The sequence below is a fragment of the Camponotus floridanus genome, unplaced genomic scaffold, assembly GCF_003227725.1.
Source record: "Camponotus floridanus strain SB8 unplaced genomic scaffold, Cflo_v7.5 scaffold77, whole genome shotgun sequence".
Classification (NCBI taxonomy): Eukaryota; Metazoa; Arthropoda; class Insecta; order Hymenoptera; family Formicidae; genus Camponotus; species Camponotus floridanus.
In genome coordinates this window covers 113,558-138,201 of record NW_020229846.1, presented here as the reverse complement: position 1 = coordinate 138,201, position 24,644 = coordinate 113,558, and the positions used below count along the sequence as shown (strand labels likewise).

At 32.2% G+C, this 24,644-nt stretch overlaps 1 protein-coding gene across 1 annotated transcript in view; it reads right to left on the bottom strand.

Moving 5' to 3' along the window:
- Positions 1-15,001, bottom strand: part of LOC105251145 (serine proteinase stubble) — a 33,953-nt gene extending 18,952 nt beyond the window's left edge. Inside the window, exons 1-2 of the mRNA XM_011257712.3 lie at positions 14,467-15,001; positions 4,016-4,124 (exon numbers count right to left, since the gene is read on the bottom strand). Of these exons, the coding sequence (XP_011256014.1) occupies positions 4,016-4,124 (109 nt within the window). The 5' untranslated portion in view covers positions 14,467-15,001. The remainder of the gene's footprint in view (positions 1-4,015; positions 4,125-14,466) is intronic.
- Between the last annotated feature and the right edge of the window lie 9,643 nt (positions 15,002-24,644).

Genomic DNA, 24,644 nt, shown 5'->3' with positions numbered 1-24,644 from the left:
CAACGGGTTCTCGGCATTCACTTGGAAAATCCGTGAATATCCATGGCACACCGTGTATATCGCGCCAAAGAAAGTGACAGATCGTTTAGCGCGATGAACACGGGAATTTACGTTGTTGAATAATACTACGTAATATTTACATCAGCTTTAAATAATACTTCTCCTTAGTCCTTTTGTTCGATTCCGAACATGGTGATCTCTCTTTTTCGTACACCTGCGTTGCGTACCAGATGATCACACGTATATGGGACCTACAGTTTAATGCAAATTCCGAACTGTACATTAGAGAGATGTTCTTGGCAAGATTTCTCGGTGGTTTGCCATTGCCTTCCGAGAGAGGAACGAGCGTATACAATTTTTCGGTTCAACCGGGACTCGGACCCGGGGCCTTTGACTTTAGACTAGTGCGCTGTCTATTGTGCCACGCTTCGCTCTTAATAATCGCTTCGCTTAAATAATACTAGAGTAGAGAAAATAGAAGTGACACTTGGATGACAGATTCGAAGTGCCATCCATAAAATTCCAAATGGAATTTGCCGATTAATTCGTTTCATTTGATTTAGCGAGCCCAACAATAAACAAATTCATAAACGACGGTCAAAGCCAACAGTTAGAATCAGCGCTTCAGAAATCGACGGGCCGTTAAACCGCCGTCGTTTTTCCGCGAATGTTTACTTTCTTTTGCGGACGCTTCTCGCAGCGAGTGAAAATCAAGCGTAAAATGGTTTGCGGTTCCAGCCATTCGAATTACCAGGTCAGTCGGTCAGAACGCTCGCCCAAAAAGTCCTGCGCCGGTCATCCTTCCGCGTTGGGAATGCGTGCTAGCGGAAGTGACACGTTAGTTAGTCATCGGCATGAAAGAAAGTTGACGGCACCTTTATGCAGCTGACGGAATTTCAGCCGACACATACTCGCATCAGGTATGCGTTGCTCGCCACCCACGCAATCCTGCGCAAGGAATTTCACTCGTGCCGCGATTCACATGGCAGGAAAGTGCTTTATCTGATATTCAGGAACGGAAGTTTCGCGCGCCAATCATGGAAGAAAGATCTGTCATCGACAGTGATTTACATATTAATATCATTGGGAATATAAATTTACCATGCGACACTAGACAACGTTTAATAGATTTTACTATAAGGATTTGGTATTAGTATTTTTGGGTTAGATCTGTAAAATTTCTTGTTACATTAATTTCTTTGCTTGCCGCTAGACAGCAAGCCACTCTTAACTTAACTCGTATTCAATATTTGCCATGAAATGTATATAAAGAACTAGTATTAACATGAAATCCAAAGTATATAGTATTTTTAGAGTAAGTATTTTTTTCTCTTACGAGCAATAATGCTAGAAAGAGGACGCTAGCTCTCTGATTGTGTGTGTTTGAGCTGCATCCTCTTCTTGCATTACTGTTTATCAGTTTAATTTCTGACAAACTGAATTTAAAATAATTTATTCAATAATCTGGATTGAATTTATCCCATAATCATGTTGGAATTCAAAATATTAAACAGACTTTTGAGATTAAATGGAAAAAATTTTAGACGACTTGATGCTGCCAAGTTTAATATTATTAACTAGAAAATTTGATAAATTTAACAGGAAGAAATTAATCAGATTCATCTGGTAATTCCTATAAGAATTCTGGTTCGTTCATTTTCCAACAGACATACTAGTTGAATCTATCAGAATTCTAATTAATGCAAGCAGATATTTTTCTCAGTATATTTTTTTTTCTTACGAGCAGTAGTGCCAAAAAGAAGATGCTAGCTCTCTGATTGCGTGTGTTTGAGCTGCATCCTCTTTTTGCATCACTGTTTATCAGTTTAATTTCTAACAAACTGAATTTAAAATAATTTATTTAATAATCTGAATTAAATTTATCCAATAATTTTATTGGAATTTAAAATATTAAACAGACTTTTGAGATTAAATAGAAAAAATTTTAGACGACTTAGTGCTGGTAAGTTTAGTATTATTAACCAGAAAATTTGATAAATTTAACAGGAAGAAATTAATCAGATTTATCTGGTAATTCCTACAAGAATTCTAGTTCGTCCATTTTCCAACAGACATACTGGTTGAATCTACTAGAATTCTAATTAATGCAACAGATTTTTTACTCAATGTATTTTTTTTCTCTTACGAGCAGTAGTGCCAGAAAGAGGATGCTAGCTCTTTGATTGTGTGTGTTTGAGCTGCATCCTCTTCTTGCATCATTGTTTATCAGTTTAATTTCTAACAAACTGAATTTAAAATAATTTATTTAATATGGATTGAATTTATTCAATAATCTTGTTGGAATTCAGAATATTGGGAATATAAATTTACCATGCGATACTAGTGGACGAAACGCAAACTAAAAAATATGGCCGTCAAAGGGCGATTTAATATTGTTTAGATACGGCAATCAGTGTGTTTTTATGAAATAAAAATGAATAATACATTGAGAAGTATTAGAATAAAGAAAAAAATGAAGACACAAGGAAAATAAATAAATTTTTTCACGACTTTTACCGCATATGATAATTAAGCCAGAATTTATTATATTCTGACCTTCAATCATATTTCTTGAAGAGGGTGTAGCATTGGTATAGCTACACAAAGTATCTAAACGCAGTGGCAACATTTGCGTTTCCTTGACAATTTTTAAAACAGTATTCTCAAATGTCAAATCGCCCTTTGCGACAGCCATATTTGTTATGCGACACGAGCGTCCCTCTACCTGCGGTGGTAATTTTTTTTCCCAATAGTATAGTAGAGACACGAAATTGTGAGTTAGTCGCAAGGTGCGAATAATATCTTAAAATTCCATAGGATTATAGAGGATAGTTTCAATACATAGCTTTAATTAGGGGAATGACGATAAAATATAACGAGATCGTCGTTCGCGGCTTTGGTATTCGTAAAAAACAAACGGATGATGGAAAAAATCTTTGCAAGCCACGTGGCCCGATGACCGTATGTGACCCACTTCTACAGAAAACTGACCAGTCCGCCCACGTTCCGTTCGAATACAAATTCAAGGTAGGTTCAATGTCGCTGCGCGACAGAGACAGGTAAGCGCTTACGCACACGTATAGAAAATGATCGGACCTTGCTGTGCCGGTTACTGGTATTTGTATACCGATCCGTTACTCAGCTGACACAGGAGGAAAATGCAACGAGCGTGAAAGAGCCAGAGCGAGACGAACGTTGATATATCGTAGGAATCAGTTTAAAATGCATGCTGCGTCCACAATATCTAAAATCAACATTTTCAATTGTAAATGCGCGTATCGAGATATTAATTTTGGAAGACTGAGAGAAATATGTCGGCGGAGAATTAATTTTCTTTGCGTACACAATAAATTAGATAAATTAATTATAAATAAATATAAAATAAATATAAATAAATACAAAATAACTATAATACATAAATGTAAATATAAATGTTATAACTAAATATAAATATAAATATAATAATATATAAATATAAATATAAGTAAAAAAATAGATATAAATAAATTATTAAATAAATAAATTCCTATAAGAATAGAATATTTCATGAAATTGAATTTGATAAACATTGATATTTGCAATATTCACACTGCGCAAGATTTTCATCTAAGAACATCGTACATCTTGCAAAAATATCATGCGAACTTTATATTCCCAGATATTGCCAGAAATATAGAGCAGTAATTTTAAGCGGCATCTTCATATTGTCCTGGATCGATAGCGGGTCTTGAGAAGCTTTGTAGCCGTGTGAAGAAGTGCAACGAATTTATTTCGGTTATATTCGCAGAATTATGATCAATTAAAAACTATTTATAATCGGAGATCGATCCGCCGGAGGCTCAATTTCCGTAAGACGACATAACGGTATTTTAATCAGCAAATTGCGATCATTGAATATCGCTTTAGACTCTCCAAACTATCCGGAAGATAGGCCCCCATGAACTATCGATGCTATCTGAAGGAAAACTATTGATACACTCTTCTCGCGAATAATAAAGCGATCTAAAGTACTTACTTCCCGGTAGAAATTGAGGAACATAGATCGGACTGGCGATAACAACGGTGTGCATCAACACGCTGCTGATGAAAACGACGAACCAAGCCTGTTTTCGCCGGTCACACATCTGAAACACAGACGAAAACAATCAGAAGTTAAAACGCTAAAATTTGATTTTTTAATTTAATAATTTTAATTTCTTACAAACGCTTATTTTCGCATTCTTTTTGAAAAATGAGTAGTAACGAACGAAAGATAAAATTTTATAAAATTACAATGGCTCTTTATTTTCTCAATGTAATTAATGTCTTACATTCCAAGATTTAAATAAATTCAGACAGTATCGACATTTACGATACGACATAATGAGTCTACACTGAGAAAAAAATCTGGTTGCATTAATTAGAATTTTGGTAGATTCAACCAGTATGTCTGTTGGAAAATGGACGAACCAGAATTCTTGTTGGAATTACCAGATGAATCTGATAAATTTCTTCCTGTTTAATTTACCAAATTTTCTGGTTAATAATACTAAACTCGCCAGTACTAAGTCGTCTAAAATTTTGTCCATCTAATCTCAAAAGTCTGTTTAATTGGGAAAAAAAATTACCACCGCGGGTAGAGGGACGCTTGTGTCGCATAACAAATATGGCTGTCGCAAAGGGCGATTTCATATTTAAATATATAAATATATATTAAATATAAGAATACTGTTTTAAAAATTGTTAAAAAAACGCAAATGTTGTCACTGCGTTTAGATACTTTGTGTAGCTACCAATGCTATACCCTCTTCAAGAAATATGATTGAAAGTCAGAATGTAATAAATTCTGGCTTAATTATCATGTGTGGTAAAAAGTCGTGAAAAAATTTATTTATTTTCCTTGTGTCTTCATTTTTTTGTTTATTCTAATACTTCTCAATGTATTATTCACTTTTATTTTATAGAAACACACTGATTGCCATATTAATATTAAATCGCCCTTTGCGATAGCCATATTTTTTAGTTTGCGTTTCGTCCACTAGTGTCACATGGTAAATTTATATTCCCAATATTCTGAATTCCAACAAGATTATTGGATAAATTCAATCCAGATTATTGAATAAATTATTTTAAATTCAGTTTGTTAGAAATTAAACTGATAAACAGTGATGCAAGAAGAGGATGCAGCTCAAACACACACAGTCAGAGAGCTAACGTCCTCTTTCTAGCACTACTGCTCGTAAGAGAAAAAAATATACTTTGGATTTAATGTTAATACTAGTTCTTTAATACATTTTATGGCAAATATTGAATACGAGTTAAGTTAAGAAGCAAGCAAAAAAGTTTATGCAACAAGGAATTTTATAGATTCAACCAGAAAATACTAACCAAATCCTTATAGTAAAATCTATTAAACGTTCTGGTTAATAAATAAAAGTTAAAAAATCGAGTCTTCTTATCATGATAAATAGAAATTCTTGATTTAACCAAAATGCCTTCAATCATATACGTCTTGTTGATACAATCAAATTTTTTCTCAGTGTAGGAACACGAGATGAGAATAGACTGCCCGTTCCCACGAGATGAGAATAGACTGTCCGTTCGACTGGACATAATTACACCTGCAATTGCATTTGATTACAGCGAGATGCTGCACTTTAACGTTTACACTTTTTGCCACTCGTATAGCGACTGCCTAATTTTAATTTATCATCTAAATTTTGTTACTTTTCACGCGATGATCTTTTTCTGCGACCACTGTATCATTTACATTTCTTACAATCACAGTTACAATTTCGGAACCCGATTATTTACTCCAAGATGTCAGAATGATATTGAATCACTTGACAAATTGCTTTCTTATTACACCGAAGGGCAACTCATTCATCTTTCAATGACAAATAAAGCAAACAAATGTTCAACTGTGCATATCGTATGCACGACGCGAAGTGTAAAATGTTTTCGTGATGTAAAACTAGATGCTAGTATCTTAATTAATTATGATTAATTGATGATTAAACACAATTGTTTTAATAACATAAATGTTAAGAAACAAACGATAAACCGGATTGTTTATCGAGCGTGAAATTACATTCGGATTTAATTAGCTATTGATTTATATATTCTTGTAATATATCCATCAAACATGCTTGAAGCATGTGTTTAACATTATCTTCAACACACGAAATAAATCAAAAATAAAATTAAAGGATACATTGGGTTTTATAAATATATTACTCTCGATCTTTTCCTAATTTTTCTAATTTTCGCTGATAGTATCTAGATAGGAATTCTGACAAGAGGAAAAAAGTTCGGCAAGTTTACAGCTGATCGCGAACTGTATGATAAAGTATAATAATTTCAAGGTCTCTCATGACAGTCGCTCTTTCTACAATTCAGTCTCAACAGAAGACGAATAGATTCCGTCAACGATTAGGTTGATCGAAAAATGCTCATTTTACAGACTTCATCGATCTGCCATCGATAAAACTGAGGAAGGGTAAGAATCAAGTTGATTCGCCTTCAGTTAGGAATATCAAGATTTTATTTCCGATTTGTAGATTCAATTTTTGACACTTCGCATCTGTATCTTACGTCATTTCGAGGTACCAAGAACCATCAGCGAATTCAGTGACGACTACTCGATAACCATCATCATATGATCGGCACCCGGAACCGAGTTACAGTTATTCGGAGGCAGGAATTTGGGTGTAACGTCATACTTTGCCGAGATCCTACTGCGGCGATCAACAAAGCGATCCACGGGTGTACTCTTTATATTTAAATCAAAAAATTCATTCAATTATTATAACCACGAATTTATCCTTTAATTTAATTAAATATTAAAATAAGATTAATTTAAATCTATTAATTAATCTTATTTTAATATTTAATTTAAGTCTTCTAAGAAATTTTCATACTATTTTTTTAAATAAATATTTCCTCCCCCATAAATACGTCTATATTTTTACAGTTTGTGTAAAACACATAATTTATAAATAGCGTTTTTATAAATAACATTTTATAATACAACATTCTCTTTACGGGGAGACGGGAAATTACAGAATTTACACAAGTACACCGTCCGAGCGATTGTATCGAGAAGCGAGCGAATATTTCTACATTAAATCTCCGGTCATTTACTGGCGGAGAAGATGCAATGATTTCATTCAATGTACACTCTGCTTCATCTCGAGGAAGCGATAAAAAGCGTTACAGTTATACAGAGACAGGAATTCGGGTGAATGAAGCAACGAGCGAAAGAGCGTCGACGTGAGTTGCGTTAGCTTGTCGATGGTCAGGTCATCGATTCTTTTCCGACTTCTAAAACGTTGGGCAACGGTTATCTTCGCTGGTCGATGCATTTCTAATTAGTATCTTTCTTTGCTCAAAGTACAAGCACTCGGTGCCCCTATTAATTGACTTGGTATACATAATCTAACAGAGCGTCAACTCGCAATTGGCGATCGAATACACTCGATCGTTGGAGAAACGAATCGTTCTTCTCTTTCCATTTACGTCAAATAATTTAGAATATTGTCATGTTCTTTGTCGGTCAAAAAGCTGCACTTAATTATACTTTATAAAATGGGAGAAACTGTTTTTGAAATAATCAATCTCTTAATGATCTTCAATAAATTTAATGATCACCGCGATGTTGCAGCGAGCTTAAAAGATGTAACGTAACATATTTGTAACATTACTTATTTATTTCGTACAGAGAAATAATTTTTAGAAGATTCCTTTATTTTTATTTTATCAATTTTATTTTTATCAATTTTACTTCATCAGTTATCATAGGCGTGTCTTATCACGCTAATATAAGTGTCCTTTTTCTCCGCGCTTAGCATATTAATTAGACTCTTGCGTATTCACGGAATTGATTGTTCTCTTTCGTTTGAGAAAAATGACTGTTTGAGAAACTTTTATCAATTTTACTTCATCAATTATCATACGCGTGTCTTATCACCCTAATATAAGTATCCTTTTTCTTCGCGCTTAGCGTATTAATTAGATTCTTGCGTATTCACGGAATGGATTGTTCTCTTTCGTTTGAGAAAATTGACTGTTTGAGAAACTGTTTTTGAAATAATCATTCTCTTAATGATCTTCAATAAATTTAATGATCACCGCGATGTTGCAGCGAGCTTAAAAGATGTAACGTAACATATTTGTAACATTACTTATTTATTTCGTACAGAGAAATAATTTTTAGAAGATTCCTTTATTTTTATTTTATCAATTTTATTTTTATCAATTTTACTTCAGCAATTATCATAGGCGTGTCTTATCACGCTAATATAAGTGTCCTTTTTCTCCGCGCTTAGCGTATTAATTAGACTCTTGCGTTCACGTCAGAATTCACGGAATTGATTCACGGAATTGATTGTTCTCTTTCGTTTCAGAAAAATGACTGTTTGAGAAACTGTTTTTGAAATAATCAATCTCTTAATGATCTTCAATTAATTTAATAATCACCGCGATGTCGCAGCGAGCTTAAAAGATGTAACGTAACATATTTGTAACATTACTTATTTATTTCGCACAGAGAAAAAATTTTTAGAAGATTCCTTTATTTTTATTTTATCAATTTTATTTTTATCAATTTTACTTCATCAATTATGGATTTCAACGAACGCGTTGCAGAAATGTCTCGAAATATCCACAAGAATTATCGCCATCGTTTACCGAAAAATAAAAGATTTGCTCATTCTTCAATCGATGCTGATCAAATAAAAGGCGAAACTGAGGATATTCCAGAAACAAATAGTGAATTAAGCGAAACTACACCCGATATTACGAAAATTACTGAACGTTGGATGTAATTATTGTAAATTTACAGAAAAATGCAATTTTGGAAGTTAATTACGAACAAAGGTATATATTAAATGTTTTTCTTCGAAATTCTCTGACGTATGCAGAGCAAAATGATTTTATATAATTATAATATAATATTGCATAATATTTAGAAATCTATTGACATTCTTACGAGTATCTTACTTCGTAGAAGACGTCAACTCAATTATACGCGTGTCTTATCACGCTAATGTAGGTGTCCTTTTTCTCCGCGCTTAGCGTATTAATTAGACTCTTGTGTATTCACGGAATTGATTGTTCTCTTTCGTTTGAGAAAAATGACTGTTTGAAAAACTGTTTTTGAAATAATCAATCTCTTAATGATCTTCAATTAATTTAATAATCACCGCGATGTCGCAGCGAGCTTAAAAGATGTAACGTAACATATTTGTAACATTACTTATTTATTTCGCACAGAGAAATAATTTTTAGAAGATTCCTTTATTTTTATTTTATCAATTTTATTTTTATCAATTTTACTTCATCAATTGTCATACGCGTGTCTTATCACGCTAATATAAGTGTCCTTTTTTTCCGCGCTTAGCGTATTAATTAGACTCTTGCGTATTCACGGAATTGATTCACGAAATTGATTGTTCTGTTTCGTTTCAGAAAAATGACTGTTTGAGAAACTGTTTTTGAAATAATCAATCTCTTAATGATCTTCAATTAATTTAATAATCACCGCGATGTCGCAGCGAGCTTAAAAGATGTAACGTAACATATTTGTAACATTACTTATTTATTTCGCACAGAGAAATAATTTTTAGAAGATTCCTTTATTTTTATTTTATCAATTTTATTTTTATCAATTTTACTTCATCAATTATGGATTTCAACGAACGCGTTGTAGAAATGTCTCGGAATATCCACAAGAATTATCGCCATCGTTTACCGAAAAATAAAAGATTTGCTCATTCTTCAATCGATGCTGATCAAGTAAAAGGCAAAGCTGAGGATATTCCAGAAACAAATAGTGAATTAAGCGAAACTACAACCGATATTACGAAAATTACTGAACGTTGGATGTAATTATTGTAAATTTACAGAAAAATGCAATTTTGGAAGTTAATTACGAACAAAGGTATATATTAAATGTTTTTCTTCGAAATTCTCTGACGTATGCAGAGCAAAATGACTTTATATAATTATAATATAATATTAATATTTAGAAATCTATTGACATTCTTACGAGTATCTTACTTCGTAGAAGACGTCAACTCAATCATACGCGTGTCTTATCACACTAATGTAGGTGTCCTTTTTCTCCGCGCTTAGCGTATTAATTAGACTCTTGTGTATTCACGGAATTGATTGTTCTCTTTCGTTTGAGAAAAATGACTGTTTGAAAAACTGTTTTTGAAATAATCAATCTCTTAATGATCTTCAATTAATTTAATAATCACCGCGATGTCGCAGCGAGCTTAAAAGATGTAACGTAACATATTTGTAACATTACTTATTTATTTCGCACAGAGAAATAATTTTTAGAAGATTCCTTTATTTTTATTTTATCAATTTTATTTTTATCAATTTTACTTCATCAATTGTCATACGCGTGTCTTATCACGCTAATATAAGTGTCCTTTTTTTCCGCGCTTAGCGTATTAATTAGACTCTTGCGTATTCACGGAATTGATTCACGAAATTGATTGTTCTCTTTCGTTTCAGAAAAATGACTGTTTGAGAAACTGTTTTTGAAATAATCAATCTCTTAATGATCTTCAATTAATTTAATAATCACCGCGATGTCGCAGCGAGCTTAAAAGATGTAACGTAACATATTTGTAACATTACTTATTTATTTCGCACAGAGAAATAATTTTTAGAAGATTCCTTTATTTTTATTTTATCAATTTTATTTTTATCAATTTTACTTCATCAATTATGGATTTCAACGAACGCGTTGTAGAAATGTCTCGGAATATCCACAAGAATTATCGCCATCGTTTACCGAAAAATAAAAGATTTGCTCATTCTTCAATCGATGCTGATCAAGTAAAAGGCAAAGCTGAGGATATTCCAGAAACAAATAGTGAATTAAGCGAAACTACAACCGATATTACGAAAATTACTGAACGTTGGATGTAATTATTGTAAATTTACAGAAAAATGCAATTTTGGAAGTTAATTACGAACAAAGGTATATATTAAATGTTTTTCTTCGAAATTCTCTGACGTATGCAGAGCAAAATGACTTTATATAATTATAATATAATATTGCATAATATTTAGAAATCTATTGACATTCTTACGAGTATCTTACTTCGTAGAAGACGTCAACTCAATCATACGCGTGTCTTATCACGCTAATGTAGGTGTCCTTTTTCTCCGCGCTTAGCGTATTAATTAGACTCTTGTGTATTCACGGAATTGATTGTTCTCTTTCGTTTGAGAAAAATGACTGTTTGAAAAACTGTTTTTGAAATAATCAATCTCTTAATGATCTTCAATTAATTTAATAATCACCGCGATGTCGCAGCGAGCTTAGAGATGTAATGTAACATATTTGTAACATTACTTATTTATTTCGCACAGAGAAATAATTTTTAGAAGATTCCTTTATTTTTATTTTATCAATTTTATTTTTATCAATTTTACTTCATCAATTGTCATACGCGTGTCTTATCACGCTAATATAAATGTCCTTTTTTTCCGCGCTTAGCGTATTAATTAGACTCTTGCGTATTCACGGAATTGATGTTCTCTTTCGTTTGAGAAAAATGACGCGTCTTAATTGGCGGACGAAAGCGACTAGAACGCACGTGCGTACCACGACGTATACATATACGCATCGTAGGAATAGCTTTTGTCGTAAGCCAGCACTCGCTTAATAACGGTACCTGCCACTTTCATTTGTACTCACGTATCTAATGCGAGGCGCACATGTGGGTTGGCGCCGAGATACGTTATGCGCGAATAAAATCCTACGCTCAATCCCTGGATCATTATCGTAGATTATTTCCCTTTAGTGGATAACGCATTTACAGATATTACATGTGTACGGTAGCTTATGTAAAATTGGCTTGAACTATGATTACGATGACGACCCTTCAGCTCTCATCCAAGAAAATTGTCTGAGAATTTTATGAAGCGAATTTTATTTAATATTGAATAAGTAATAATAATGAGACATACTATATATGTATGTATGTGTGTGCCACAAAATTGGCTTGAACTTTGATTATGATGACGGTATCTGTCAACTTTTATCCAGGAACATTATCTAAGAATTTGTAAAACTATCCAGCTATTTATAAATCTACTATTTGAATTTCAATTGAGATTTCATATAAGGATTAAGATGTTTCTGAATCGAAAATTTGCTAATTTTTAATTTAAACTTTCTCACGTTTATAAATTTCTAGCAGATTTATAAATAATTTCAGATAGGTATATGTACATAAGAATCGACTTCCTATTTTGTATCTCAAATAGACAATAAACGAACAAAGATTTCTCATTTAGAAAATGATAAAAATTTTCGCCATAAATTAAAAAAAATTTTGAAGGAAGATTTGATTGTATTTAAAATATCAAAATATAAATTGAAATTTAATTAATGAAAATAGAAGAAAAATGTTGACTCGAATTATATAATTCAAGGTTTTTCCTGATAATTCGAAATTACTACCCCGATATCGCTTTTAACAAATTACAACAAAAAAACATTCTGACAAACAATAGTGCGTCTTATCAGCGATAATTCATATCGCCTTAAGAAAAGCGTTTAAAAGAGCTATTTTGTTGAAATAAACACTCTGTTTCAAAGAATACCAGATTTTTTCTCAGCGAGAGCGCATGAATAATGCATGAAACGACGTAAAATCGGAAACAGACGTTAGTTTACACACGTACAGGTATACGTACGGGTGCCCGGGTGCCACGTACGAATGAAATTCAGCTGAAACGAGTCAAGTATACCGCTATTCTAAAGACATGCGGTTGACTTCGACAACGGATCGGCAATATGTCCCGCTCGTCGATGTAGTACGTCACGATAGTATATGAAATTCTGAATTGATTATTCGGCCAATAAACCGCGCTCATCAGGCGGATAATGAAATGAAGCTACTGTGTAATCTATCTATTCTTACATTTTTTCCTTGGCTTGAGTTTAATTTAATCAAATTTATTTATTTATCATTTTGTCCCTTTTATTTATTATATAAACAAGATTTATTATTTTATAAAATTAATTCAACTGTATAGCTTGCAAGATAAATTTTATATGCTTAATTACATAAAATATATCTTGCTGGAGCAATATTATTGGAGAAATATTATATTTGACAATACAATTTTTATTGTTACATTTTTTGCTTGACTTGAGTTTAATTTAATCAAATGTAATTTATTTATTTATCATTTTGTCCCTTTTGTTTATTATATAAACAAGATTTATTATTTTATAAAATTAATTCAACTGTATAGCTTGCAAAATAAATTTTATATGCTTAATTACATAAAATATATCTTGCTGGAGCAATATTATTGGAGAAATACTATATTTGACAACTATAATTTTTATTTTTACATTTTTTGCTTGACTTGAGTTTAATTTAATCAAATGTAATTTATTTATTTATCATTTTGTCTCTTTTGTTTATTATATAAACAAGATTTATTATTTTATAAAATTAATTCAACTGTATAGCTTGCAAGATAAATTTTATATGCTTAATTACATAAAATATATCTTGCTGGAGCAATATTATTGGAGAAATATTATATTTGACAATATAATTTTTATTGTTACATTTTTTTGCTTGACTTGAGTTTAATTTAATCAAATGTAATTTATTTATTTATCATTTTGTCCCTTTTATTTATTATATAAACAAGATTTATTATTTTATAAAATTAATTCAACTGTATAGCTTGCAAGATAAATTTTATATGCTTAATTACATAAAATATATCTTGCTGGAGCAATATTATTGGAGAAATATTATATTTGACAATACAATTTTTATTGTTACATTTTTTGCTTGACTTGAGTTTAATTTAATCAAATGTAATTTATTTATTTATCATTTTGTCCCTTTTATTATATAAACAAGATTTATTATTTTATAAAATTAATTCAACTGTATAGCTTGCAAGATAAATTTTATATGCTTAATTACATAAAATATATTTTGCTGGAGCAATATTGTTGGAGAAATACTATATTTGACAACTATAATTTTTTTATAGATTTGTTGATCACTTCAAAGCTACATCTGCATTTTTAAAAAGATTAAGATAATATTTTAACTCAGAATCTATTGAACTATAATAAAACTGTATTTATATATTCTTTTTGATTTGGGACAAGTTAAATTTTGATCTATCAATAATTACTGACTATTCGATCACAGAAATAAAAAAGAATAAATCGCGCCGCTGTTGATCCCAAGGATCAAGGACGATAGACCGCAGGAGAAACCACCTGTTCGCTCAAGTTCAGTATCCACCGTGAAACCCGCGGCAGCGCAGGAACCGCTTAATTATCCGCGAAAGTGCGTCGTCCTCCCCCTCCGGCAAAAACGATATCGACCGTTGTCTGTTGTAATCTCAGCGAAGGCCACCCGTACAAGAAAATACGACGCTTCTTCATATACCCGGGACCTTGAGACGTGAGCATACCTTGACTGACACTGCCGAGCTGCTGTTGCTTCTGCTTCTATCGCGTCTTTGCGTCTATAGTTCTTCTCAGACCTCGCGACGATGCATCGTCGCCTTCGAACGAAACAGTGTTTCGAGCCACCGAGTCAGATTTTCGGAATGTCCCACGCCAGATCACCTGGAGAACACCTGGAACGTCAGCCACCCAGGCCTGGCACTCCCGATCGCAACGGGCACCTGCGGCCACGTGGTCGAACCCTGTCGAGTGATGGAGCCTCCGCGCCCGGCGCCTCCCCGTCTCATCTGGGGTCCCACGGCAACCCCTTTGGGTTTGGAGAACGCCCTTCGAGCGACTTCGGGGAACCCGCGACAATCGGACCGGCTGCGAGAACCGCGGCAGGATGAAAGAACGTGTAACCTCTCGGCGTACCTCTCGGACTGGCAGCCGCCGGCTCGATCTGTTCGCCACGGCTGGCACCTATCTAACTGGTTTGCTCGGTTCACGACTTCTGGATCAACCGATCCCTCGATCCAGGTGAGACTCGCTCGCGGTCTCGCTCCCCCTGCATGAAGAATCGGCAGGCCACGACGACACGCATCGGTCGAGCTCGCTCGCGTCCTCGTGAGAGAGGAGCACAACAGCCCCCCCACGAGTTGGTGGGTAGGTAGATAGGTAGGTGAAGCCGAGTAGGCAGGTATAAACGACGGCAGGCTAAACTGCGGGACAGCCGCGGACGGTAGACCGTGTCGGGGTCGACGCTTTTCGTGACGACGGGGACTCTAGCGCGTATGGTCGGGCTCTCTCGAGGTGAGGTAGTGGCAATGACCGTTCTCTCCCGCGTTCCTCTTCGTTTCTCTCGCGCGCGATCTTCTTCTCTTCCTTCTCCTCGCCCCCTCTTTCTTCTACCTGTTGCGGAGATTCTGCCACCACCACCGTCACGACCACCACCATCACAAATAATCACCATAGTCGGTTTCCTTTTCCTGCTCATGTGTGTTGTCTTCCCTTACCCTGGCTGCTCTTCTCCCGTCTTCCCCACTACGACTTCGTTGTCGTCGTCCGCACTGAGAAAAATCGTTTGAGTGTAACAAAACGTATATGATTGAAAGCATTTTGTTTAAATCAAACGAGAATTTCTAGTTATTATGATAAGACTCGATTTTTTATAACTAGAACGTTTAATAGATTTTACTATAAGGATTTGGTTTGTACTTTCTGATTGGATCTATAAAATTTCTTGTTACATTAATTTCTTTGCGAGCCACTCTTAACTTAACTCGTATTCAATATTTGCCATAAAATGTATACAAAGAACTAGTATTAACATCCAAAGTATATTTTTTTTTCTCTTACGAGCAATAATATCAGAAAGAGGACGCTAGCTCTCTGATTGTGTGTGTTTGAGCTGCATCCTCTTCTTGCATCACTGTTTATCAGTTTAATTTCTAACAAACTGAATTTAAAATAATTTATCCAATAATCTTGTTGGAATTCAAAATATTAAACAGACTTTTGAGATTAAATGGAAAAAATTTTAGACGACTTGGTGCTGGCAAGTCGTCTAAAATTTTAGTATTATTAACCAGAAAATTTGGTAAATTTAACGGATTATTTAAAGGAAGAAATTAATCAGATTCATCTGGTAATTCCTACAAGAATTCTGATTCGTCCGTTTTCCAACAGACATACTGGTTGAATCTATCAGAATTCTAATTAATGCAAGCAGATTTTTTTTGCTCAGTGTATTTTTTTTCTCTTACGAGCAGTAGTGCCAGAAAGAGGACGCTATCTCTTTGATTGTGTGTGTTTGAGCTGCATCCTCTTCTTGAATCACTGTTTATCAGTTTAATTTCTGACAAACTGAATTTAAAATAATTTATTCAATAATCTGGATTGAATTTATCCAATAATCTTGTTGGAATTCAGAATATTGGGAATATAAATTTACTATGTGACACTAGTGGACAAAACGCAAACTAAAAATTATGGCCGTCGCAAAGAGTGATTTAATATTGATTAGATACGGCAATCAGTGTGTTTCTATAAAATAAAAGTGAATAATACATTGAGAAGTATTAGATTAACAAAAAAAAAATGAAGACTCAAAGAAAATAAATAAATTTTTTCACAACTTTTTACCGCACATGATAATTAAGCCAGAATTTATTACATTCTGGCCTTCAATCATATTTCTTGAAGAGGGTGTAGCATTATATAGCTACACAAAATATCTAAACGCAGTGACAACATTTGCGTTTTCTTAACAATTTTTAAAACAGTATTCTTAAATGTCATATCACCCTTTGTGACAACCATATTTGTTATGCGACACAAGCATCCCCCTACCCGCGATGGAAATTTTTTTTCCCAATTAAACAGACTTTTGAGATTAGATGGACAAAATTTTAGACGACTTGCTGGCGAGTTTAGTATTATTAATCAGAAAATTTGGTAAATTTAACAGGAAAAAATTAATCAGATTCATCTGGTAATTCCTACAAGAATTCTGGTTCGTCCATTTTCCAACAGACATACTGGTTGAATCTACCAGAATTCTAATTAATGCAACCAGATTTTTTTCTCATTGCGTAAATCGGCGGTGGACAGTCGCTGGTCGACGGTGCCTCCTTTTTACTTCTTTTATTATTATTATTATTTTTATTTTTCTTCCCCGATCGTTCCTCGGATTCGTGATGTTCATTAGAGGATAGCAATGTTTTTCTGCAGTCGCTATTTGACCGAATGAACAAGACCGGATCGTGGTTAATGAAGGCGAGTGCCGGTGGTCTTTTCATGTATTCGCGGTTTCAGAACAGCGACGCGATAATTGGAATAATAATATGGTTGTGAGAATTAACTTGCCTCGAGCCTACCTAAATTTTTCAAGCTATCTATCTCAGGATCTGGGACTTTTAATATATTCTAGTAATTTGATTGTTTAGAAAAGCGGGCGACCTGAGATAGTAAATTTTAAAAACATCTTCCAGTTATGCTAAGTAATTTTTTTATACAACGGATATTTTTATAACGTATCAATGTATCAAAAATTTGCAATCTTACAAGCGACGATGTTTTATGTGAGAAAAGTATTCCCAAACACTGAATGCATCTTTCAGAAAGTAATTTTATAAATACACTGATTATACTATCGTAAAATACGATTACTGTAAAGAAAGGTACTATATTATAGATAAATACTATTATATTATCCAAATCAAATGTTTATCTGGTCTTTAAAATATTACAAAATTATTAGTTAATATTATATTTTATATTAAATTTTTTTTTGTTAATTTACAAATAATATATTAGCAAAAGGAAATCAATACATAAATTAGCATTAGATATGTGCTTGAGTTTACCAGTTACTTACCTGCACCAGGTAAGTCTTTATCTGTGGAGTCTTCTCTACAAGTTTTACAAGCTGAGCGTTTCTTAACATTTTGTTCGCAATCATAGCAGATACTTTAAAGTAGAACAAAGTAAAATTTTTTATCCGAATTTTTGAAATAAAATTATATATTACATTAGAAAATATAAAAGGTAATTAATAATAATAAGAATAATAATTTGATCCATTGTTTTTATTAAAACAATACAAAATGGTTGAAATAATTTAATTACTTTTTATCGCACAAATCAGAAATTAATATTAATATATATTGTTGCACATATTGTTGTTTTTTTAATGTGATATTTTTGATGAAATAAAAGCCAGCGCGATACTTTTATAATTTATAGCATGGACGTATTTTATATTATTCAAAAATATTATTAAATTATTATTAAATGGTCTTTCTCGAAAATGATCAGAAAGCAAAAAACCCCGACATGAATGGAAATTATGCAGATAAAACTGTTAGTTAATATGTACCGAAATTATATTTACATTTAAAGAGGATATACCATAATTTTGTCCAAGAAATTAGACATTATAATTCATGCGCATTTATTTATCTCAATATATTATTCATATATGTCGTTCTCTGGATTATTTTTCTGAAATAATATTATTACACTTTATTTCGAATCAATTATTCGAGGGAAAAAGATTAACCTAGGCTTAATCTTTTTCCCTCGAATAATTGATTCGAAATAAAGTGTAATAATATTATTAATCTAATTTTTACACACGATTTGTGCAAATTATTATATAATAATTACCTCGTAATAAAAAGTTACTTGTGCAAATTTATAAATCATATCATAGTTTCTTCATAAACATTCTATATAATATTTTAAAAAATTAATACTTTTATTCTATATATATATATATATATATATATATATATATATATATAAAATTAATACTTTTATTCTATATATATATATATATATATATATATATTATTATAAATATATTAAAATATATTAAAAATATTTTTATTAAATCTCTTTAGTACAGTATACTTTCTTACGTTGAAATTGTTGCGTTACAATTTATTATATACACACGCGCGCGCACATACACATCATTATTCCGGTTCGACTCACGAAGTAAGCTTCTTTCCGAGCTTGCAATAACTATAACCCGCGCTTTACGGAACCGGTTGTAACTTTATCGGTTAACTCATCTACCATCAAACTTCTCTATAACTTCATCGAAACGGCTTCACTTGAAACGACTCTGCGAGTGCAAAATGTATTTTAAACGGATATTTAAATATATATACGAATGCGAGCGAGCACTTAGTTTCAATCAAAAATTCTATATCCACAACTACAATCTGAACAACGGAAGTATGCTTCTCAGCAACCCCCTGATGTTGATTCCGCTCCGCGGTATTTTTATCGCTTTTCCTTCGTGGCGAAAAGGTAAGAGCGTGAACTCTCATATCGGATTAACTTAAGCTCGTTTCGCGAGTACGACAGACTTGATAGCCACGCAATGACATTTTTTTATGCATCGTCTTATGAATCTTCACCATCTCGAACGATCGCCTGCGACGAATCGATCTTATCATATCGCATAATCCCTGATCGTGCCCTGTTCGTTCCCGATGACCTCTTAGAACAGAAGGAGGCAGTCGACGATGCGATATATTAGCGATTGCTACCTATCGCCACGAGTAAGTGTAAACGGAACATCCATAAAATCGATTCGATTGACGTTATAAATCAACGATGGTGATAAGCACAGCGAGAACTAGAGGGACAGAGGGGCGAAAGGAATCGTTGAAAAGGGGAAATATGTCTAGAAAGCTTAACAGAACCCTCGTAAATGCGGGATTCTCTTATCACGCGCATTGCTTCTTTGTCAAGTTAAAGATGAATCGGTGACGACGAGTCAGGTCCAGGTTATTCTTTCTCTGTTTTAAAGCTAAAAGAGCTATTTTACTCCAATAAATATTCTGTCACAGGCATTTGTAAGCTACTACTGTGAATAATGGCAAGATTGTTCCTAAAGTCCTCCCTTTTTTTTGAGTTATTTTGTTATTGTTAGTGTATGCATTTATATATACATATTTTTCTTCTCCTTCTTTTTTTGCAAGTCTGTTTTATATTTAATTAAATAAATAAATATATGTATATATGTATTTAATAATATGAATAAATTATATATATTTTATATTTTAACTAAATCCAACTTGCATTTATAAAGCATTTAAATTTAAGCGTAACTTTTATAAAGTTATTTTAATATTAATTATAAAATTAACTAATTTCGTTTACCTCAGATAAATTTTGAAAATTATTTATTCTCTTACATATTAATTACACAGATCTGCGAAATTTTAAGTTTTGCTACTTAAAAGGTAGAGTAGATGAATTTGATAGATTTTTTGATGCTGAAAACAAATGTGACCAAAGAATTTCTTCAGCACAGATTTTTAAATAATTTGTGATTAAATAGTCCAAAAATGGCTATTTGAACCATTTTCATGAATTCATTATAAGGGAACCTAATTTTTTAAAATATTTCTGCCAATGGCATCGTATAGTACTAGTCTTCACCTTTTAAATCCATTTTCGATTGCCGTCGCACTATTTTTTTTCGTTGAGATGTACAAATTATACAAGACTGGTATACAAAACTGATTAAGTATAAAGATTCAATAAGCCATTCCAAGTCAACCGTACCACCTCTCTGTCTTACTAGGAATCAAAATTTGGGTAAAAACATAAATTTTTGAACGTCGTCTGTCATTTTTTGAAATTAAAAATCAGGAGATAATCCAATATGTTGAACAAAATCACAATAAAAAGGTATACAATTTAGAAAAATTCATCAAAATGTGTAACAACTGAACTGATTAGATATATTTCTACAAAACTTTTGATATGATACGGCTCTGCCATATTGATGCTTATATAAATTTTCTTATAACTTCATACTTGTACACTCAGCGAAAAAAAAACATGCGGCGACAATCAAAGATGGATTTGAAAAGTAAAGAGTAGTACTATATGATGCTGTTGGCAGAAATATTTAAAAAAATTAGCTTTTTTCATAATAAATTCATGAAATTGGCCGAAATAATTTTTAGATTATTTAATCACAAATTCGCTCTTGTTAAATTGATTCAAGTATTATTGCCGCTTTTCTGCGATGCTAATGATCGTCTCGATTTGTATAGTGCATTATATTCAGAGCATCGAACCATTGTCGTGGATCGCAAAGATTAATAGTTTGACAGTTGTTGAAAGGAATGAAAAATTATAATTTAAATACATATACAGGGTGTCCCATTTTAATCCATCCAATCGAATATCTCGAAAACCAAGCTTGAAAGAGAAAAATGTTTCAGACAAAAGTTGTATGGTTTCTAGGGGGACATAAGATGGTACCATTGGTTTGACCTTGAAGAGTTATTTGAAGGTCACATGAAGGTCACCTTCAATTTCTTAAATGGAATTTACATTTTCTCATTACATATTCTTGTAGCTTATCTCGAGAGCTTTCCAAAACACTATAATAAAATATTTTTTTATTGAGTACTTTTCGAGTTATGAAGCTTGAAATCATTTCTTAATTTAACATAAACCGTAATATATCTAGTAAAATATTCATTTTTCGATTATCTTGCTTTAATACTTTTATGTACAAAATAATGAGAGAAATCAATGGTGTAAAAAAAACTCATAGTTGTTTCAAAGAAAAAATATGTAATTGTTAATTGCAAATTACATATTTTTTCTTAAAAATAACTATGTGTTTTCTTTACACCAATTGATTCCTCTCATTATTTTGTACATAAAAGTATTAAAGCAAGATAATCGAAAAATGAATATTTTACTAGATATATTACGGTTTATGTTAAATTAAGAAATGATTTCAAGCTTCATAACTCGAAAAGTACTCAATAAAAAAATATTTTATTATAGTGTTTTGGAAAGCTCTCGAGATAAGCTACAAGAATATGTAATGAGAAAATGTAAATTCCATTTAAGAAATTGAAGGTGACCTTCATGTGACCTTCAAATAACTCTTCAAGGTCAAACCAATGGTACCATCTTATGTCCCCCTAGAAACCATACAACTTTTGTCTGAAACATTTTTCTCTTTCAAGCTTGGTTTTCGAGATATTCGATTGGATGGATTAAAATGGGACACCCTGTATATACATATAAAATTATATTATATATATTAATAATTATAATAATTATATTATATACATATATAAAATAAATGACGCGCTTTGTAGTGTCTGGTTACTCAAAACCTGACGTGTTGGGAAAATTCTGCGACCAAATTCGCTTTCAGCATTAAAAAAATCTACCAGATTCTATTGTTTCACCTAATTATTTTTTGTAATTGACCCTCGCAGGCCTGTATTATTGATTTCCAACCATACTATCTCTAAAACAGCTGGTTGAAATAATCAAACAGGCGCGTATGTTTCGAAGCACGAACCTAATACTTTGTATCGCACTCAGATCTCGAATTGTATAATTCTCAATAATAATATACTATCTATTTACATGATGAGCTGTATCTTTTTTAGATTTTTTAGATTTAAGTTTCGTTATACAGGGTGAGTTTTATTTCGTGTGTCAATCTTTTTATCATGCGGAAGATTATCGACTGCATAATAAATTGATCGATACATAAATGTCAATTATTTGGATCGACCGTTTCTAGTGTTTTCTGTAGATAATTTCAAAATTATCTAGATAAAGATAAAGATAAAAATCCGTAAATTTATCTTAGATGAGATAAAGATGATTTTGCTTTTACTTAATCTAGATGAAAGATGAGATAATTATTGCGATAACCTAGATAATTATCTAGATATTTTTGTTTATTTTAGAAGACTATAAATATTTGTAAAAAATATGACGCAGATTATAAATGGGATATTAAAATCGTAAACACATATTCTTTCTCTTTTTCTAAAGAATATTTAAATAATAGCAAAAAGGTATATAAATGATATGATAAAATAAAAAAATATTTATTTATTACTTTATATTTATAATATATTTATAATATATTAATAATATAATAATATAAAAAATGTATTTTAGATATTTTAGATAGATTTTTAGAAGCATGCCTGGAAAACTTTTTTGCCTAATAAAAACGTTATCTTAGACAATTTTTAGATAAGATGATATATATATTTTTTATCTAAAATAAAGATAAAGATACTTTGTATTTCTTCTTCTAGTTAAAGATAAAGATGAGCCACTTCTTTATCTAGATGATTATCTAGATAATTTTATCTAGATACCAACAAACACTGACAAAGGCTCGAATATAATGTGTAAAATTAAAAAGCAAATTAAAAACTGAACTTATGTAGTATGGATTTATTATTATTATTATTAAACGCTACGTATTTATTATTATTATTATTATTGTACACATTATATTCGAACCTTCGATACGATCGATCAAAAAAATTAACATTTATGTATACATTTAATTGCAAAAAATTGACAATTTGATACAATTTATTTTCGATATATGATGAACAAGATAACCTCCTTAAACGGATTATATATAATTTGGAAACTTAAAGGAAAAAAGGCAAATTAAAGCAATCAATATCGGCAAGGATACGGATTAATGGAGTTTGCGGTAACAGTCGAAAATGGATGACAGTGGATCCTCGCGCCACAGGATATCCTCTTATTAAACAATGTTTCGTCATCCCCAACCAAGTTCTTATTGGTTCATATTTGTAGTAGGTCCGTCACGATCTATCCGCCCACGCATGGAATTATGTTTCTTCCGATTTCTCCTTCTCTCTCGCTCTCTCTCTCTCTCTTGTTATCGCTCTTGTCATTCTTATCTGCTAGATTTCGCGCGTGTAAGCTTGCGTCGTTATCGCCATTTAAAAGTTGGAGAACTAAAGGTACTTAATGTTTGGCGATTGTGAGATTGATCATGTCGGATATGTTTCTCTTAAACTTTCCCAAAGTGGATATCTGTATGACCTACATTGTAATCGGTCAGCCTGGAGGTGCAAATCGGCGGATGTATCGTACGAATTTTAATATAAAGGTGTTTCACTATCAGATTGCTATATGGATGGGCTTAGCGAGAAAATTTGAATAATAGGATTATAGTCAAAGCTGTTGCTATATGTATATTACCGTAATACAGTATCTCTTCGTGTGTATAATTAAAAAATGGATAAGTTTCTAAATTTTTTTGCACGACGTTTAAATAACATTATTTAATACAATTTATAATTGTGCACGTATACATAGATTATTCGATATCTTGATATTTCTACGAAATTCTGTATCTAATTTCTTGATTTATTGTAATAATATTTGATTTTGATCAGCTTGTTATAAAAGCATACCGTTCGTTCGCCAAAAATTATGGATTTTCAGAATTTCCGAGATATATTCAAAGATATATAAAAGTATCTAATTGAAAAGAATAATAATTAAACATACATTTATGAACAATTATAATAACATACAATTCTTGCACTTTTAAAAAGACAATGTGACAAAAAAAATGTAGATTTATTTTAATAATTAAATTAAGAATCAATTCGAATTTATTATTTTGCGATCAATTTATCGATATCAGGAGATTTCTTTAATCTTTCAATAGTTAAGCGATCGCATTTTAGAAAGACGGGATCGTGCGAACGCGAGATGATCCATGAAGAGAAGATCGTAAGGAACCGCGAGTAGGAGGCACGATTGGTGGGGGAATCTCGAGGATTGGCTACGGTTGCCGGGGGATGCGTCGCCTTCGCAGGTATATATACTCCTGTCGGCGGCGCAGCCA